This window comes from Macrobrachium nipponense, chromosome 24, assembly GCF_015104395.2.
Source record: "Macrobrachium nipponense isolate FS-2020 chromosome 24, ASM1510439v2, whole genome shotgun sequence".
NCBI lineage: Eukaryota > Metazoa > Arthropoda > Malacostraca > Decapoda > Palaemonidae > Macrobrachium > Macrobrachium nipponense.
This window is the reverse complement of record NC_061091.1, coordinates 76,352,064-76,372,742: the sequence shown is the minus strand read 5'-3', so window position 1 is coordinate 76,372,742 and position 20,679 is coordinate 76,352,064. Positions and strand designations below refer to the sequence as shown.

The 20,679-nt window shown below is 41.8% G+C and overlaps 1 protein-coding gene across 1 annotated transcript; it reads right to left on the bottom strand.

Annotated features, from left to right (window-relative positions):
- Positions 1-7,064: 7,064 nt before the first annotated feature.
- On the bottom strand, positions 7,065-20,377 carry LOC135205807 (integrator complex subunit 7-like; the record flags this gene model as incomplete). The annotated part of the gene is given in 12 exon segments (XM_064236964.1): positions 7,065-7,413; positions 11,905-12,003; positions 12,219-12,359; positions 14,641-14,823; positions 15,638-15,880; positions 16,116-16,370; positions 17,121-17,346; positions 17,671-17,804; positions 18,110-18,258; positions 18,420-18,513; positions 19,976-20,123; positions 20,278-20,377. Coding segments are annotated over 12 exon segments (2,054 nt in total), but the record flags the coding sequence as incomplete, so codon positions are not given.
- Between the last annotated feature and the right edge of the window lie 302 nt (positions 20,378-20,679).

Here is a 20,679-nt window from a genome sequence, read left to right as displayed (position 1 = left end):
AACATAAAGTATGGGTTGTCTCAAGCTGGCATCCACTTCCTCCCCCTTGTTGGAGGAAGTGGTTATATACGCTCCTATCCCTAGTGAAAGGGATAGGATGGGGCTCTGTTGAGTAGCTCACCTGCATCTTGTCCCTTATCCAGCAGGGTGACGACCGTGTCCCTCTAACTACAGGTAGAGGGGGAAGAGTATGGGAAGAGGAGCCAGTCACACTCTCATTCACTCATCCATTCTTATGGTCACACCAGGACTCGATGCTGTTCAGCCTGCGAGGGTCTGGGTTCGCTACACAACGTGTTGAGCAGCCACCACGGGTCCCAAGGAAAAAGATCCAAGGACCTGTGGGCAATATCCCGAAGGTAGAAGGAAGGAAGGGCATGTGGTCTGGTTGACCAGACCCCTGCCTTCAGTACCTGTGCCACGGAGAAGTTCTTGCGGACAAGGCAGCATCTCCTTCGCATCGAAGGCGGGGTGAAGTCCATTAGGGAGGGGATTGTGAACGACTCGAACCAATCGTCAGGGACCGAAGGGTTTCTGAGTCTTCGCTACGAAGTTCGGTACGAAATCGAGCGTCACGGATCCCCATCCCCTGGATGCTTGACTTCGCAGGAGAAGTCATGCAGTTCCTCAGAGGAAAAGAAGGAAATAGTCGCATGACCTATCCCTCTTCTCTACTTCGGTGATGTCCAGTACCCCTACTGGTCTGTCCGTTTGCCACGAAGTCTCTCGCATCCTCCTATCCCCATGCAGCGAAGTTCTCGGTAGTGGATAGGACACCGACACTCCATGGTGGGTGTCAATGGTATGGGTACTGTGACAAACTATTAAAACGAAGTAATGATTGCTCTGTAACAACCGAACTAAGTCAACAGCGTAGTTCGTAACTGACTCGGCCGCTCTGACAGCCGCCGACTGACTGCGTTCGGTAGGAGGCAAGTTGTCAAAGCATCCGAGTAAGTCACTTGACCTTCGCCTTTAAAGGTTAGCCGAGAGACCAAACAAATAATGTATTTGTTTGTCACCAATGCCGGACAGCGAGGTGATGATTCTCTTAAGGCATGTGCCCAACAGGCGAAAGTCAATTACCTTCTAGAGACCGAGGTCCCTGAAGGTAAAACATCTCATGGTTATTAAATCTCAGCTAAGGAGAAACAACACTATGTACCGTTGAAGACGAAGGTAGATATTGAATGCAACCTACGTCTTCACATATGAATCGAGAGAAGGATTCTCAAGATTCATAACCTGTGCTTACAAATGACTGAAAACGCTAACCGCTATTTCATTGCTGTCCGGTGAGAAGTCGTAGTTGCAATGAAAGCGGGGCGTTCTTCAGTAATGAAAACACAGGGGAAGCCGCCTGAAGAACTGCTTCTCATGGGCTGAACATTTGGAAGTAGAGCTGTCAGGTCGGAGAGTAGGCGATGTCTTCTGACACATCTCGTAATTCGGTTGAACAATGAACAATTGTACACCTACGAATAAGAGATATTTTGAAGACAAACTCAGATGTCTGCAAAATCATTCGCATTATCGCAGTGCGATGCAGCGGGAGACTTGTAGCAGACTTCTGTTACCGTGCGGTAAACAGAAAGATGAAAGAGTCCAAGAGATATCTCTGTTGAAAATTCTCGCAATGTCGAAGGCGATGGAATCTAGCGTCACAGCAGTAGATGGTCCTTCATTATTGCGAGAATCCCCGTTAATCAGAGACCTAAGTCCATGATTGTTGGGCAGAGATACGGTTCGGTAGTCAATCAAAGCAGGGCAGAGAGAGACATACATGACCGTGCATATCGGAGGCCCAGCTGATACTGAGCTGCTATCAGGCAGTTCAATACGCAGTAGTTGAGCCTGAGCTCTCGCTGACTCGTCATCCTGAGTTGCCAGGTAATCCATTATTCCATGAAGGAATGCGTTCGGCTAGAAAACAATACCGAGCATAAAAGATATGCTCGAGCAATTATATTTAGGCGAAACGAATTTCGGTAAATATAAACGTTGAAATGGTGTTGTCATGACAAAACCATAAGTATAAAATAAAATTGAAACTGAAAACTCCTGGAGGTTGCAGGCAACCCCGAGTTGCAGTTCAATTAGAATACTTCTCTTATAAGTCGCAATCCGTAGATTAACTAGGATATGCGCCTACCCCTCGGACAATTCAACTGCTTAGTAGAATCATGTCGCGAGGTTAATATACGTAGTATATTTGTAGGATTCTGAACAACGATCTCCGTCCTAAATTCTTTCCTTCAAGAAAACAAAATAAGGATTGGAGATCGACCACCTTCGATCTCTATCAAAGAGAGTGAAGGAGAAGTCTTCCTCGAAGGAAAGCTTCAATGGTGAACAGAATACTAAGACGATAGTTCAAGCCAAACTGGATATTCCCGTCCGATCTTCTCTAGTCCAGGTTGGTCGCCTACTGTGAGATAGTTTCTTCAGCAGCAGTCTTCTTCCCAATGCTAGAAATTCCAGGAATTCGAGCATAGGCGAGGTTCCCGATTATCGTGTATATCGGGGATTCTCGTCTCGCTCACTTTGAACCGTGGTCTCGCGTAAGTGTTTGGAGATCGTAAAACTCGAACACTGAATGCGTTAGAAATTCCGTAGAAATTCTAAGCAGTCTGCGAAACCCCCACCGAATTCGTCAAATGATATCGGCTGGTGGTCCTCTCGATTTCCCGTAGAAATCGAGAATGGGGCAGGATTCCTCCTCAACGACCGGGGCTTACGTCAGGTAGGACCCGAAGGTCCCCCCGGTAGCGCAGTCCCGAACGTGGGATCCTACAGAGAAATCTCTGTAGGATCCCTCCCCTTTCCCTCGTAACCGTAAGGGAGAGGGGAAGGGGGGAGGAATTGGATACTCGCTCGCCTTCCCAGTGGAACTAGCAGTTGGAGAAGAGTAGGAACAGCCATCGCCTTGCGGCGATGGCCTCTCAGAGTCTGGGAAAACGTATCGTCAGGAGAAAACGTTTTCCCGCGGAGGGTTACGAACTCTCACTGTAGGTAAGGGTCTGCCGCCACTGTGAACGTCGTCTGGGTGGGGCTGATCGACACCTGACAGGAGAGAGCCGATACCGTCCTCCGACTCGTTCCAGTCCTCGTCGAGGTCGAAACCTCTCAGGAGGACCCGAAGGAGTATTCAAATACGGTGTCCGAAGACACGTAGAAACGCCGCTGTCGCAGTAGAGGAGGTGGAAGTAGCTTCATCGACCGGCCAGAACTGAGAGAGCCTTCTTGTCCGGAGACGAGAGAGACTGGTTCGAGACAGAATCGGCAAATTCCGATCGCGGCAGACCCACCGTCGGTTTGGGTTCCCTCTCGGGCCCCAAACCGACTCGAGCAGAGACGTGGGCTCTGCTGGTGGGAGCGGCAATCCTTCCGCAAGGTCATTATGCTGACGAATCAGCTTAATGACTTCTGCAAATTCCTCTGTATCTCGGGAGTAACCGTGTCTTGCGGAGTAGGACCGTCCAGTCCCTCCAACAAGAACAGATCCCGAGATACTCCTCCTTCAGAAGGAGGAACAGCGGCAGGCCCCTGACGGTCGCCTCCGAGCTACTTGCGCGTATGTCCTTGGTCGGTCCTAGAACCGTGCCTGGTCCATACGGCGTCATAGCGGGATCGCGAGCGGCGAACCTCTTGCGATCACTCATAGGTACCATCGCTCCTCCCGGTGTAGCCCGAGGAGGTTGAAGGTACAGGAGAGGCAGACCTGACGCTCCCCCCTAGCTCGCTGGCAGGACCAGCGTGCTTGGAGGGCTGCTGCTGATCGTCCACCCGCAGTGGCGATCGAGCAGCAGGCCTAGCCTTGCCGCTCGCCTGGGGCGAGAGGCTCGGCTGAGAACGTCGACGCTGATCTCTAGCGTCAGGCGAGCTGTTGCTGGTTACCGTCTCCGCCCGGTCCCGATGGGAGCGGCGTCAGGTGACCTGCTAGGCTCGTTGTCGCGGTGAGACCGGCGAGCGTCCTCTCGGCGCGTCGAGCCGCTGGTACCAGCCGTGGCTGGTACCAGATGACCGCGGGGACCCCTTCCTCGCCTCAACCCGTGGCTGGTCAGCGACCGTCACGTCAACCCGAGCAGCCAGCTGGTCGCTGCGAGAGCGTCCACTGGCCTAGCGAGAGTCGTCTGCACGACACTCGCCAGTCTTCTGCTCCGCGCTTCGGTCTTGGCGGCGAGCGAGCTCGAGTGTCAAGACTTTGGCTGGACGGTCTCCCGCGGGAGACCGTCCACTCGGTACTTCTCGCTAACGAGAAGCCGAGGCGGATCCTGGTTTAGCGGCAGAACCGCTAGAACCAGGCGAGGAAAGTGCCAGCCGAAGCTGGTACTCTCTGGTCCCCGTCTTCTTCTCCTTGGTAGAAGAAAAGATGGGCCCCTGTTCCCGCGGGAGTAAGGTAGGACGGACCATGCAGAAGAGCTCCCCGAATCGCCGGAGCGAGACGGGCCCTTAGAAGGTCCCGAAGGAGCCTTCTTAGGGGGAAAACCCGGGTTACCAGCTGGTCGCTGCAAGAGCGGCCGCTGGCCTGGCAAGAGTCACCTGAGCGTCTCTCACCAGCCTTCTGCTCCGTGCCGCGTCTTGGCGCCGAGCGAACTCTGGCGCCGAAACTTGGCTGCACGGTCTCCCGAGGGAGAACGTACACTCGGGATCTCTCGCGAACGAGAGACCGAGCCGGAACCTGGCGTAGCAGCATCGCCGCTAGCACAAGGCGAGGAAGTACCAGAGCTAACCGATACTCCTCGGTCCCCGTCTATCTCTTCCTTACGGAAGGGAGACGGGCCCCGCTCCCGCCCGAAGGAGCAGGAGGACCAGCAGAAGGACCCCCCCGTCCCACCGGGGTGGTGGAACGGGCCCTTAGAAGTTCCCGAAGGAGACTTCTTAGGGGGAAGGCAGCCTTCTTCTTCTTCGGCTTATGGGCCTTAGAAGTCGAAGGGGAAGAGGCAACAGCAGACGATGAAGACGAAGATGACAGCTTCCTCTTCTCCTCTTCCTCGTCAGCTCTCGCAGGACAGTCGTCAGGTCCTCCATCCAGGAGGGAGCCGGGGCAGTTGCCGAAGCAACAGGGCCCGACTGCACCTGTCCGGAAGGACCTGGGACTGGGGAAGGACACACCGTGGGCAGGACCAGCATGGACAGGCACAGGAATCAGGAGCGACAGGAACAGCAACCAGCTCAGGAGCGGCAGGAACAGCGGCAGCGGTAGACCCAGAAGGGACAGCCAAGCCAACAGCGGAATCACATCAGCGGCAGGTACGGCAGGCCCAGCGATCTCCTCGCAGAATCATCGGCAGCCAGCGGAACCTGGGTCCTGGCGGCCGGTCCAGGGGCGAGCTGCTGGAACAGCGGAAGTCTGGGGCAGGCAACACGAAGAAAACAGGCGGCGGCGGCAACCCCACCTCGGTACGGCTGCGGCCCTAGTAGCGGCAGACGGCGTCATCGACACAGCATGGGGAGTGTAGACCAGGAGGGGGGGGAGCAGCATAAGCGGCCGTGGTAGTAGTGGAGACCGCCCCAGACCTCGCTAGACGCTGCAGCAGCCCGTGGATGCTAGGCACGCCCTGCCTCCGCGGTGGTCCATACCTGTCCAAGGTCGTCTCCCACGGATGTAGCACCTGCGGTAACATAGATAGATTAGTAAGAGGGGTTCCCTCACGCACGGGGGGAAGACATGCCCCACCCCGAACGCAAGGAAGACCCCAAATACAAAATACAACGAAGAAGCTGAGCGGGGGGCAGGAAGGAAGACGAAGAATCGGATACCAAGGGAGTCGCGGGAGAGCTTTCCGACGACTTCCCGCAGACCTTCGCTTCCCCTACCCCCGCACAGCAGTGAAAAGTAATATGAAAATGAAACAGAATACTGCCCTTGCGCTTCACTTCATAGAACTTAAAGGGGAAAAGATCAATTCCCGGGTAAGAACGGAAACTTGATCCAATAATATGATGCTATCATAAAATATATATGAAAATGAAACAGAATACTGACATTGCGATTCATTTTCACATAAAAAAAAAATCGTAAGGATCAATTCCCGGGTAAGAACGAAAATTGATCCAAATTAAATTTCATGCAAATAAATAAATGAAAATGAAAAGAATATTGCAATTGCGAATCCACTTCATTGCATTCTATTATACAAAATTAAAAGGCTCGTGCCGAGAGCAATCACTCTCTCGATAACGAACGCACAGGGCAAAAATATAATGAAAAGAGTACTTACATTTTTCAATTACACACTTTCGCCCAAAATACATGACTCGGCGCGAGCGCGCCCACCCTCGGCACCGAGACATAATTCAAGGGTTCAATTCATGAAAAGAGAGGAAATCGCCGCATCTACGGCGATAACTCCATGTTGGTTCATAATTAAGTAATGAAAATGAAAAACAGTGTACTTACAGTTTCATTTTCAAGTCAAACAAACCATTAGTAGAAAACACAATAAAAAACAAAGCATACGACGATGAAGCGGGCAGAGAGCGATGACGAACACGTCCTTCACACCCGCGGCCGAAAGCAAAAGTGATTTGCCGCGCGACTGTCGGACAAGCAGTTAACTACCGTTCTCCCCTTGTTCGAAGCTTACGACCGTTCAGCTGCCGCTAGCTACTTCCTATTGTTAAAGGACCGAGGGTTTGTATTACGTATCGGAACAATGAAGGGTTTGACCTTGAGCAGAAAGGCAAACAGAACTTGTTCGACTGCAGAGCTTTGTAAAAGAGGGGAAAGAACGGTCATGTGACCATTGAAATATTGGGATTACCGATTTCCCCACACCATAAGTGAGGAGTGACCTGGGAGGTTGCAGGGCCACCTGAGGATGGAGGGCAGGACTGGAGAATAGATAAGGAGCCTTGGCGGGGGGGCTGGGGAATCGGTAATGGGGGAGCCGTTAGTTAAACGGACTGTCATTTAATTTGATCCCGACAAGAAGGAAAGCATAAATTGACACTGATGCTATAATCAGGGAAGGGTCTGGATAATACTAATCTCAGGAGTAATTTTTTCTCATTTTGTTGCGTAAGATCCATTTCTGATTTGAGGGTAAATAATAATGAGATTTTAAAATAGTTTTATAGTTCTTTGTAAAAAATACATAATTTTAAATTTAGCACATCAACTGCAAGTTATGGTAATCCAGGTCTTGGGATACTGAACTGCTGTGCAGGTGGTGCCGGAGGTCCACTCGTCCCCGGTGTGGGAGGTGGTAAAGTACTGACGCCTGGCGGGGGAATAGACGCCCCCTGTGCAGCAGGTGGAATGTACTGGCTTGGTGGTGCAGGCCTCGGAGCTTGTGGTACACTGGCTTTACTAGAAGGATCTTCCTGGGATCTAACATTTAGCGTGTGTCTTGGGCCCGTTTGCCAAGCATCGTCGTTATCATCTGTCACCGATGTGTCGACACTCACCTGTTTTATGAAAAGCATATGTTAATAATGCATTCATATTATGCTACATACAAGTTTCATGTTACATGTACCCATCAATTTACCCAAATCCCTAAGGCAAACTCAGCTGTTGTAATAATTGTATTGTTTGTTAGTTAATTTTGCAAATTAGCTGGGAAACATGCTCTATTTGAAGGTAGAAAAGATAAAAAATATAAAATACTGCTTTGAATGTTGATATTTTAGCATTTTACATATTTTATCAGAATTCTTAGATAAATTTTATGTAAATCAGTTGTGTGAGAAATTATAGTTATTCAATAATCTGTGTTTAAAATTGCAAAAGGCTTGAACTTTGTAGAAGTAGTACATTTGAAGCAAAGGAGTCTTAACCTGTGGATCTTCTCACTTTTGTTTTTCATTACAGGTCAAGAGGAACTCTGGGTGGATATGTCAAATATTAAAAAGCTATTGGACACCACCACCACTACAAAACCTACACCCGAGTCACATTATCCATGTCCACTTTTACTGGCTCCTGAATCATTGATAAATGTACAATATCTCCTCACCAACCCTCCTCAGGTTAGATGGAATAGCAAAAAATCATTTGGTAAAGAAATCCACAAAGGTGTATGTGTAAATATATATTAAAAACATATACAAAACATGACAGATTTAAATCAATTTGTATTTTTCATAGCTAACAAACCCTTGGTCTTAACACAAGAGAGGGGCTTGTCACCAATCTCCATCCAAGAAAACTCGGCAGCGACCCTATCAACCCTGCTCTTCCAAGGACTGGGCGAGGAGGCAGGGCCAGGTAGACAATAGAGCACCCCACCACCTCACTGCCATGGGTGAGGGGTTGCCAGAGACCTGAGTAATGTTCTTTGGGTGGGATATCTACTCCCCTTCAAGTTCCTCCCAAACCCCCATCACAGAGTGACTTCTTCACCAATCAACTTATTCTCTAGGTTCAGAAAAAAATCTAGCTCTTCAAGGTGAAGTGAAGATGATGGAAAAAGGAGCCTTGGAGAATATAAAGGACATATCTACAGGATTGTACAGCCATCTTTCTGGTTCCCAAGGCTACGGGAAAAGTTGGTCCAACATAGGGACAGTCTTCCTCAATTTTGTCATGGCTCAAGCATCATGATTAATTTGGAAAAACCTAACCTCAATCTGAGTTAGAGACTTCTTTACCTGGGCATGATGAGGTGCTAGCCCTTCATGGTCAAATAAACATTCGATCCCACTAAAGGAGTATTAGTCCCCTGCAAAGGATCCTCCCTTGTTCCCAGTTCCATTATTAGAAGTGAGGAAAGACTTGGCTTGGTGGCTTTACTCTCCACACATCCAGAGATTCTACTGTTCTCAGATGCCTTGCACATGGGCTGGGGAGCACACTTGGAAGATCTAACATCAGGAGTGTGGGATCACCAAGACAAAATGGCTGCATGTCAATATCCTGAAGTTGAAAGCAGCCTTCTTTGCATAAAAGGAATTTCAAAAAAGGGTACCAGGGCACTCCATGGTACTAATGTCTGACAACAATACAGTGGTAGCTTATGATACCAACAGGCTAGTGTCTCGTCATCTTCACAACTTGACAGTACAAACTGCACCAGTGGGTGGTCGCAATCAGTAGTTCTCTCAGCCAGATACATCCCAGGCAAGAAGAATGTGAAGTAAGACAAGTAAGAGTCACCAGGGTGAAGTTCTGGGAACAGAGTGATCACTGCATCAAGAAATGGCGGAAAGACTTGTTCCTCTGTGGGGAAGGCCATCAATAGACCAGTTTCCAACAAGATATTACAAAAACCTAGAGGTATTTTTTAAAGGTGTTCCAGATCCCTGGGCCGTGGCGGAAGGCACCCTTCAACATCCTTGGGACAAACTGGACATCTATGCCTTTTGTTCATCTGTCAAGTTATCAACAGGGATGATTTCCCAGAACCACAAGATGACCCTTGTAGCTCACATGTGGCTTCTTGCAGAATGGTACCCTGATCTTCAAGCCATGCTGACAGAAGCACCAAGAAAGATTCCTCCTTGGTACAACCTTTTGTGTCAGCCAGACATAGAGACTTCACCAGTCAGTAGGGTCCCTATCTCTACACAGTTTGGAGACTATCCAGTACCTCCTTGTGAGTGAGAGACTTTTCTCACAAAGCAGCGATGGACAGGCTTCCTCAGGTCTTCCACATCCATGTACCAGGGAAAGGGGCCATCTACTGTGTTTTGCGTCATCAACAGCATCTCTCTCCGGTCAGAAGCTTTCAAGAACCTACTTGATTCTCCTGAGTCTAAAAACAGTGAAGTAACTATTGAAGTAAAAAGTTTATTAAAGTAAAAGTTAATAATGTGTTGTTGACAGAAAGTGGTTGTAATTTGAAGGTAGTCTGTTCCGTATTTTAGGTAATACCATCGTTTTCTATAGAATAAACCATCTCATCTCCTTGAGCATGTAAAGTGGTGGGTCACTCCAACAATCGTCCAAAGCAGCTTGGGTACCTGTAACTTTGCTTGCTGAGTGCAACCGTCTTATGCCTCTCCTTTCAATCAGGTGATATGGTTGCACTCAGCATCCCAAGTTACAGACACCCAAGCTGTTTTGGGTGATCATTGGAGTGACCCATAGGATGAACAACCATTTAACATGCTCAAGGAAGTTAGCTGGTTTATCAATTAAAAACAATGGTATTACCTGAATTATGGAATTGGCTATCTTCAAATTATGGCCAGTGTTCTTCTGTCAGCAGCACATTTTAAAATTTAGGTTACGTTTACATTTTCTAAAAACTTTGTACTTCGATGATTACTTTGACGAGACAGAAGGAGATCCAGTCTCTCAAAAATTCAAAATAAAGTTCAATCAATTGTTATCATACAATGTACATACTCCGTCTCAAACAACATCAATATTCTGTGAGAACTGGGCAAATATCAAATGCATTATTCGTACATATGAGAGATTTAGACCATCCTTATTAACTGGAGTCAAGCAAGAGCCTAATTCCATGCAATGACAGTTAAAAGGAATATCATTGAATCTTGTTTCATAAAGTCAAATAATAAAAATTTTCTAAATTTAAGTCTTGGTTTATTTAAACTTGGTTTATTTAAAGTTGTAGATAAATATTTAAGCAACAAAATTAATATATTCAGTTTTTACATGTTTTGGACTGTTTTGTAATTTCGGTTAGGGTCAATCTGTTTAGGTTTGTGACCGTGTGATATCCGATAATCCTGGATTATCTCTTTTAATTTTTACTCCTTTGACAATTAACCATCTGGTATTCTTGATCTTGTTGTGTACTTGAGACCTTTCTCTACAATTGTATTTCAGTCGCTCCTTGACAATGTCTTAGTAAAGATGAAAGCGCTTGGATTTCTGACTATCATTTCCTGTGGAATTCGCTTATATACTCCAAACCATGTTACATAAAAAGAATAAAAACACTTGAGAATATTCCTAATTTATCTCTTTAACCTGGTACTTTCTTACTGCTTGATATTACATTTAGAGTAACATTTCTAATATCGGAACAAAAAGTTAGACTTGCAATTAGCAAAAACTAATTACTTAAGAGGCAGCACATCTTCAAAGTAGTTACCTTGTGCTGTGTGATACACCACTCACAGCATTTTTGCAATGCAAGGAAAGTTTCCTGCAAATATTGCTCCAAGAATGTCAAGCACCATCCATGATTAACAGTGAACTACTTAATACATCAAGAACAACAACCCTTCGGCTTGAACTTCGTGTTGAGGAGCAAAATCCACTTATTTCCAACCACTTCTGACAAGAAGAAAAAGATCACTAAAACAAATCACCAATGCTTGCTTGAAACAAAGACTTACAAGAAGCATCCCATGCTATTCGTAAAATGCTGGGATTGGTATGCTGCTGGTAACAACTTTTGAATGTGGAGGCTGTCAACCTTAAATGAAATAAAATTTCAGTTCCTTAAAATACAATAACCAAACCATCATATAATCCCCTACCCTATTATGAAACAGAAAGTCTAAGCAATTATGGAAATAAATCGGGTAACCTCACGACAGCAATGGGTTTTAAGCGACTTGGAAAAGCTTGAAACACTTATGCATGTATATATGTCAAATATGGGTAATAAAGAAATAAAAATATACAGGTATTCTCCAAAAACTTCAAATAAGTACGGTTAAAGTCTCAGATGAGCTGTTTCTATAATGCTGTATTCTCTGACCAATAAATAAACCCACCAGGACCCACCTTTCTACATCACAAACTTGAGTCTATGTAACCTACGCTTTCCTCAATATTTGAGACCATATTTAATCCAAGCGAACTTTAGTTGATCATGTATACAATATCTATCTGAATTTTTACCAATACCACTTAACATAAAACTTTGCAAAATACTGTCCATTACTACACATTGTAAACAAAAAATAATTCATGAATGTGAAATAATGTACAGTACTTGCAACCTGATTTAAATAAATGTCCGACCAGTTTCTTACCTGATAGAGACCAGGGATTGGAAAACCGAGAAGAAATTGCGCTGCAAAAAAGTCATTATGAGGTTCAACAGTCTGTGTAAGAGTTTCATTGGGCTCAGTCTGGAACAAAAAAAATAATTACATTAAGGTACTGTACAACTAAAGTGCATTTTTATACATCTCCAAGTAATTCAAACTAGACCAAATAGTAGTTAAAATGCACTGGCAGTGCTGATACAATACAGACTGAATAATCAACTACATTCATGTTACACTTATTCAAGTATATACTGTACTTGAAAAGTGTACTACAATTACCAAAATGAAAATCTTACCTTAACATCCAACGTATGCTGAGGGCGGTTCTGAATTGTGGAATTCACAGTCAATGTAACTGAATGAACAGATCTGAAAAGACCTGGTCGTTTACCATGTCCAATAACACCTTCTACTTTAATTGCCAGCTGTGATGATGTCTGGAAGACAAATTGAAAAATTAAATTTTCACTTGTAAGTGTTTGAACTTAACAGAATAAAAACTGAAAAGGATAGTTAGTTTTTTTTCTTTTCAAATCTGCCGAGCTGGTGACAAACAAGCAGTTTTTCACAGGACATATATCTAATCCAGTTTTCACAAGACAATACCATCATAATACAACTATCAAGTATTAGTATCAAAAAGGATCACTTTCAAAGTACCATAACTCAAAAATATAAATCCATAAGATATGAAAGTATAAGAATAGTACAGATATATGCAGTCTGATTCACTCTTATATTACAAAATTTAAATTCATGAAACAGGATGAATGTCAGTAACTGAAGAACCTCTACTCACAGTTATAATTTTCTAGAAACAAAGTTGACTATATCTTCCATATTCATTTTCATGTATCAGGTAAAGTACAAATTATTCTATGGAACATGGAAGCTATTATAAAGAATGTGCATAAATACTGAATGCCAAGCAAGTTATGATTGGTTGGAGATGTTAAAAGTGGAGATAACTCATTCTAGGCCATTTTAACCCCTTCTTTACCGGGTGGGTGAGCAGAATGTAAACATTGCGTTCGCTGCCGAACTGAATCTCTCGGTAGTGACTCCAGTTTGGAGGGGTGCCGATCGTAAAAATATTTGCCAAAAATACACTAATCAAGACAGGCTAATGAAATTATCAGGTATTATTAGCACTATAATAACGCATATTCTCTGTGAGTTTTATCATCCTACAGGGAAAATAAATGATTTTATGAAAAAAAATGTGAAACTCAGTGTCCCTTGTACAAGGGACACTGGTGGTCGGTGAGAAAACTACAGTCTTGAATAGAAATTCAGTCTTACAGAATGTTGGTATATCCACCTGGAACATGCACATAAAGTATTATCAAAATAGAACAGTAAATAAGCACGTAATAACAAAAAAAAGAGCAACAACTAAAGTGAAAGCCCCGCCAATAAATATGGAAATCGCAAATTTTATTAGTATATCTCTCAAAAATTGGTCAATGTCGTTTTCTACATTTTCTAAGATTAGTTTCATCACAGAAAACAACTTTAGGGGTATCTAAACTAATTTTTCAAGTTTCTTGTCCTCAGAAAAAATCGCTTTTTCGCTTTTTCTCTGGTTTGGTTTTTTATATATAAAGTTACTATAAGGCTTTATTTTTATCTTCATTTATCTGGTGTTCATATCTTTTATTTGTAAAATGTAATAAGTGAATAAATAAATAAATACAGTAAATGATAATGCAACTGGTTTTATACTTGGGTAGAAGTTATTACATGTTTACGCTTGTCTGGTTTTGTGATTTTTTGTTGAGACGCAGTTCATCTGTCACCTACACACTACTATAAGCAGTAATAATATTTTTATGGGTTCATCATACGTCTGGCATCGTGTCATACTGTTTATTTTGCTCCAAACTCTTCAAACCGAAATTACAGAATGATTGGAAGTCCCTATCTGAAAAGAGGGGTTTTGGTGGTACTTACGTACCACCTTTATGCACCCGGGGCGGTGTAGTAGACTTGAATGGTGGTACCCACCTATCTCCAAACAAACTTTCGGTAATGAAGAGGTTAATGCACAAGTAGGGACCAACTCAGCTTCCAGCTACAACACCTAATCATCAGTATCAAAGCACAAAACCATCCCAAACCCCAAACCCGTTAATTCTCAGGTCCTCCATATTATAAGTTCATACACATCAATCCAAGATTAAAGTCACAACCCCAAATGGAACAGTTGAGAACCTACGAAGTTTCTGTTTGCAGTACACTTTACTTAAAACATAAATAAAAGGCTTTAAATTATTATGAGCCCATTTTAAAAATCTAATGGACTCATATGCTTATAATAGTTTAAGAAAAGAAATTATATAAAGTTACAGCATAATGTAGTTCCCAGAGGCAGTGTATCCAGTTCCCCACTTCTGCCAAGTTTACCTTGCACACATCAGGAAAGTAACCCGGAAACAACACAGGCTGATACTATTACAAAAACTCCCCAGCGCTTCATGTTAATACTGAAAAAGGCCCTAAACAAACATTCAAGAATAACAAAACCCATTAAGTACTTTTCTAGTCCCTGACTATGGCAAATTTAGGACAAAATTCTGGAAGCGTCCAAATATAGGAAGGGTTTTGATTTCTTGACCAACAATCTATAAATCTTTGCAGGAAATCTCATGGCTGTCAAAAAATTCTGTAAAGTTACCAAAATGATACACTGGACTTTAAAGGCTATGGTGTTCCTACCTGAACTGATATAGGGTCTCCAGGTGTTCTAGGTTGTGGGAGCAACGCTAAAGTAATTGTGGTCTTCTGTAAAGTTTGGAAGAAGAATCTTGGATATGGTAGTGGTACGCTTGTCAACACTTCAGAAATTCCTTGCAACAGTTGAAGATGTTGCTCTCGTACAGGTTTCACTTCACAGCACACCTTAAAAATAAAATGAGTTAACTATGTTTGACTTTATACATGGAAATAATCAAAATATAAATTTATATTTCTCTTCCTTGTACAAGTGCTGGTCACCATTAATACTTATAGCTTGACACTACAAAAATTATGAGTTTGTGATTTAGAGAAAGCCTAACCTAAAGGCAAGAAGTGATAAATAAGATACGTTTACAATTATATACAAATTTAGTTATTCCTTACTATGGAAAATGGTTCATTATCAGATAAATATATCTTAGTTAAAAGTTTTAATGGTCACGAGATATTTGAATATTAAATGACAAATCCATCCATGATTTTTCCAGAAATACATCCAAATTTTTGCTTGTTTTTGCATTAAGCAAATAAAAAATAGAGACGTTACTTAATATTTCCCGGGAATTTAACAACAGTTTAGCAGTGTTCAAGGATATAAACGGTACAGGAATACGAAAAAGGAGAATTATATCAAAGACAGGAACCATTTTACAAAAACCTACACCCAAGCAATTTCATAATTCCTTGAGCTGGCCCAAGTCCACGATGAGTAAAAATACAATTCTATGTTAAGCTGGGTAAACTTGATATGCATATACTCTAGGTTATTGTACAGCATCTATAAACCCCTATAAATGAAATAGCCCTCTTAGCAACAATCCACATTGTACATATCACTGAAACCACCAGTATTACTGTAATATATTTTGAATGCCAAAGAGCTTTCAAAGCAGAAGTCACCAAAGTGTCTGGAGTCCATCATAAAATCATTCCATAACTCTTTAAAGCTTTAAAACTGAGTATTACTCCATAATACCTGAGCCAGTCGGCGCACCATGGAAGTAGCCTCCTCAAGGGTAGCAATAAGGGTGTGTGTCTCTACGGAATCCCCACAGCCAAGTTTGCTGGTGATGGTGGTCAAGTCAGGTCCCGTGTAATCGTCAGTTAACTGGCCAGCAGATGGTCTTGTAATGATCTCAATACCTTGGGCCACTAATAATGACCCCTGCTGCAATAGTGCAATATTGCACAAAGTCTGGGGATCTGCATCAAATACAGACTGAAAAAAGAAAAGTAAATATAAAATTCACCACACTGGCTTTCAATTACATAATTTTATTGTTACATACATAACTCAATTGACTGCAAAGCTAGGCTAATCATGGTCCCTTAATTTAAATATATAATACAATTTGTGACTAAATTCTTAGATTTTATATAAAATATTTGTTTTGGGCCAACTTCCACAGGTTAAATCATCTTTGTAAAGATATGGGCCTCGTTGGAGAACTCACCTGATACAGATTTCCATACTGTGAAGCCAAGTTATTAAAATCCCTGGCTGACTTGGCAAGTTGCTGAGAAACTCTACCACACCTGAGCAAATCATCCCTTGCCGAAGTTGCTAGAGATGCTGCAATTGCAGGGGGAGGGGCAGTCCGTAGAGAGAGACATGCGTGAAGTAACTGAGCGTGGCACATGAAAGTTTCTGCGCGAAGTCTGACATATTCTTGACAGAAGGTCATTGGCTGACTTGCTGTGCTTGCAGCCTGAAAGGAAACTCATTCTTGTAATGTGTTCTGTCTACGCCATCATTATCGCTACAAATTATTTTCATGAGACAACTATGTATAACTCTTAGAGGCTTATAAGTCTCACTCACAGGATTTCTATTTGAATAACAATTAAAAATAAGAGCATGAAGGAGAAGTTGGATAGCTAAGCAGAAAGATACCATACCAAAGGAGATATTTGGAAAATAATAAGCAGATGGCAATGCTAACAGGGCCAAGAGATGCTGCTAAGAATAGTTGGTACTACCGTGTTTACAAGGCACACTTCAAGTAGTATCCACTGCGCAAGGAGACAGTATTCAGAAAAGCAAAATCATACCTCAGAATGACTCTTGCTTTACAAGTAAACTATTTACAGTATATCTCAACATGTGGTAACCCCTTATAAATATGTGACACACAAGTATTTATGGTAGTATATCTCAATGTGGTACCCCCTTATGAATACGCGACATGACAGATTGTACAAAAGTTTTCTGAGATTTACGTAGCCTACGTTAACTTGACCAAAGATGTTTTAGGATATTAAAATGCACTCAAAATCATCTACAAAACTTATCAACTGAGAAAATCTTTAAAAAAAAAAAGGGGGGGGGACTTTGATGCATTTCCTGAGGGCATTATTCACTACTATTGGTGCAATGTGTTAATGGCTACAAGTTCACGCATAAAAAAATCAATACTTGGTGATTTTCTTCACCAGTTAATAAAGTACACCTCACTTACCTTGAGAGATGAAAGTGCTCTGTGCAAATGAGAGTTTGCTTTTGTGAGACTGTCGGCTCTGTCTCTATTATCCGCTCTCTCTCCCGCTCTTTCTGTAAATGCTATGGTGCTAGCTTCACCAGAGCTGAGTTCAGTCAGTGCTGACACCCAGAAATGCTGCTGGTCAGAACATACCCTCCAACTCAGCAAAACATAAATTCCACCTGCTAAGCTGTGATGTCCATACCTGAAATACAGTAACATTACAAGATAAATACAATAAACTTATACTTCTTCATTTATCAGCTAGCACATGACATGATTTTTTTTATTACTAAATTACCTTTTTAGAAGCAATACATTTTGTGGATAAATCCTAAATTGAGCAATAAATTGTAAAGTACAGTTTACTTCAAGCAAGAATTTATATGGATTCACTTTTAGCTGTGAGATATCTTGACTATTCAAGAGTAGGTCTTTGATACTTATTATAAAGCCTGATCCCAAATTATCTTACTGTTATATACCATGGAACCTGAAGAAAGTTACCTGATGGATAATTACAACATACCTGGAGGCTTGCCGAGCCATACAAAATGCAGCCCACTGATTGACACATTTACTAGCGGCTACAACTGCAGATCTTGCTTGAGTTGACCATACATGGCCATGGAATATTTGCATTACTAATGTAACCAGTGTTACCTGTAATTTAATATCAAATTATTAATATCCTGTCCTTCAAGGGGCTTTTACAACACTCTTCAGCATTAATTTTTAATAGAGGTATGTATCTCGAAATTCCAATTAAAAACATATACTATACACAAAAAACTAAAATCATATACTATACACAAAAAACCTGACTGCAAAAAATCTATAAGATAGCTACTTTCTTACATTCTTTAGTTTAACAATTTTTCTATTCCCAGAGAAATAATTATTTCATCCCTTCTCCCGTACTGAAACTTCACACCATTTACTAAAATGAGAATTTTTTAATAACTTACCAACAGCTTTGTTTTGTGTGAACTGAGGGGAGCTTCATGAGTATACTTCTGGATGAATTTCAGAATAGTAACAAGATGAGGGGTGAGAACATCTCCGTGCGTTCCTCCTAAAGACGCTAGCGCTTCGCAGATAAGCTGGCATCCACAGACTTTAAATAGAATAGTGATTAAATCAATGCGTACTTCATTTATCTAATTCTAATGTCTGCATTGAGCAAAAACAGAATAAGGGTTCTGATGAAAGCATATGAGAGATTGCATAAAAGAAAAAAAAAAGTACCAAGTCACAACACAATAACCCAAGACTTACCTGAAAGCATATTATCTGCTAATGCATCCGTGAGAGTAGTGGCCAAATCGCACATTATATCTGGGTTTGTCCGAGACAGGAGGACTGCACAGACCTATTTTAAGAAGAAAAATGTTACCTGATACATGAACAGTTGACACAACTTATCAGGACCAATCGGTTTCAATCTTTCTATATAACAACTGATCTTCTGGATACTCTGAGTGACAGGTGTTAGAGAACTGCAGAATTACACTGATTTTATAAACAATATTGGCTAACGCTGAATAAAATGGAAGCAGTCGATACAGTATTGGGATATGAAAATGCTGTATATTCACATAGATCACAATATTCTCTTCATAAAAACACAATATAAACTTCAATCTACTACTTGCAACATTTGATGATTCCCAGATACTAATGAAACTGCACCATGGCTCACATATTAATCTCACAGAAAAGTTTAATAGCTATCAGCAAAAATTGGTTAACTAAATGTAAATGGATACTTGTTTTATAAAGAACAGAAACAGCATGGAAATTAAGAAGACAAATATAACAATAAATAAAATGCAGAACTAAGCTTCTAACTAGACAGCAGGTTGTATACTAGTTAATTATAGCAACCTTACACAACTATATCTGTACAACCTTTGTACCAATATTAGAAATATGAAACATTGAAGTATGAAATTTACAGGAAACTGAGTATGTAGTCTGAACTGAGGCAATAATTAAGGGCTACTTGTTTCTATATTAACCCTTACTGATTCTGATGAACTTATTTGAATTCTGATAACTGAAAATAAAATGACATTTGTAAAAAATTTATGGCTAACTTCAACCTGTTATTTTGACATGTCATTTTAGTTGTTTTTCCATTTTTTTAACGCATCACAATTAAATAGAAGTATCCAGCCTCAAAAAGACACCATAATCAGTATTATAAAAAAAAATTAAAGCAATTAATAAAAGAAACAAATTTTTATGCACAAAAGCTGTCAGTGTGGGTGCTACGGGTGAGTTTTGAAACCCTTCCAGACTCTTGACATGATTGATCAAACAAAACTAGATACACTAGGCCTCATTTCCAACAGCAAAAGTTGAGATGAATCTAGTATAATGATAGCAAGACTAGGAACAAGTCCAAAATACAAATTAATTAACCACAACAATGGTACAAATAAGAAGTGTGAAAGCCGACAGAAAGAAACATAAAAAAAAATACAACAATGGTCATAATAACTTTAAAACAAGTCTTATATCTTCTTGCTTTAGCAAACCAGCAAAGCTGCTTCCTGAAAAAAAAATAATACAAGATGAATGGATATAGAATATAGGCCAGGGCCAAGTGCCTGGACCTATGAGGTCATTCGGTGCTGAAATGGAAACCAAGAGTATATTAACGGAGGTATAGCAAGAGGAATGAAAGGGGTTGTTGCTAGGGGCCAAAGAGACGCTGCAACTAACCTTCAAGTAATACCTACACTGTATTGTGTGAGGTGCACTGATGGCACTAACCCCTATGGGGTACACTACTTACGTAATGTTACACATTTTCCAATCAAACTTACCAAACACATGCGAAGCCCACTTGGAACAATGCTCTCATCATTTCCATTAGATTCATCTACCTGAGAGGCACTGATCACACACTGAAGTAGACTAAGAGCAGCGCAATGGGCTTCTTCACAAACAATGCTGTTCTTCTGTTCCTCGTGCCTGCAAATCAATATCTTATATTAAACTTTTCACTGCAGCAAAACACATTAAAGATTTAATAAAGATACTTTACTAAATATCATCATCATAAGATTCATTTATACAATAAGCATAAAGACTACTTCGAGACGATTTACCTCAATGTGATACTAACATGTAAATAGCTATATTGGTGAAAAGCTGAATGGCTCTGCAAGACACCTTTATACTCCCATCATAGACACATTCTCTGCACAAATCTACCAGTCCACACTCTGAAAAACAATATATTAAAGGCATAAGATTCTAAAATTGTCTTATGGTCATGTTACTGCATAACACTACTTTTCACACACAAAAAAAAAGTTTAAGAAAAGCTTTATTTTTGTATTTATACAGAAACAAATATGTGACATTCTCTCAAACAATAGGAAGTAATACATAACAATTCTTGTCACTCAGGGGAAAGAAGTAGTACTAAACCACTCTAGTCCTAAACAAAGACAATCGTTTGGGCCAGACCTATGACAGTTAAATATTTTGACTCAGTGGTATGAATATGATATTGTTATGATAC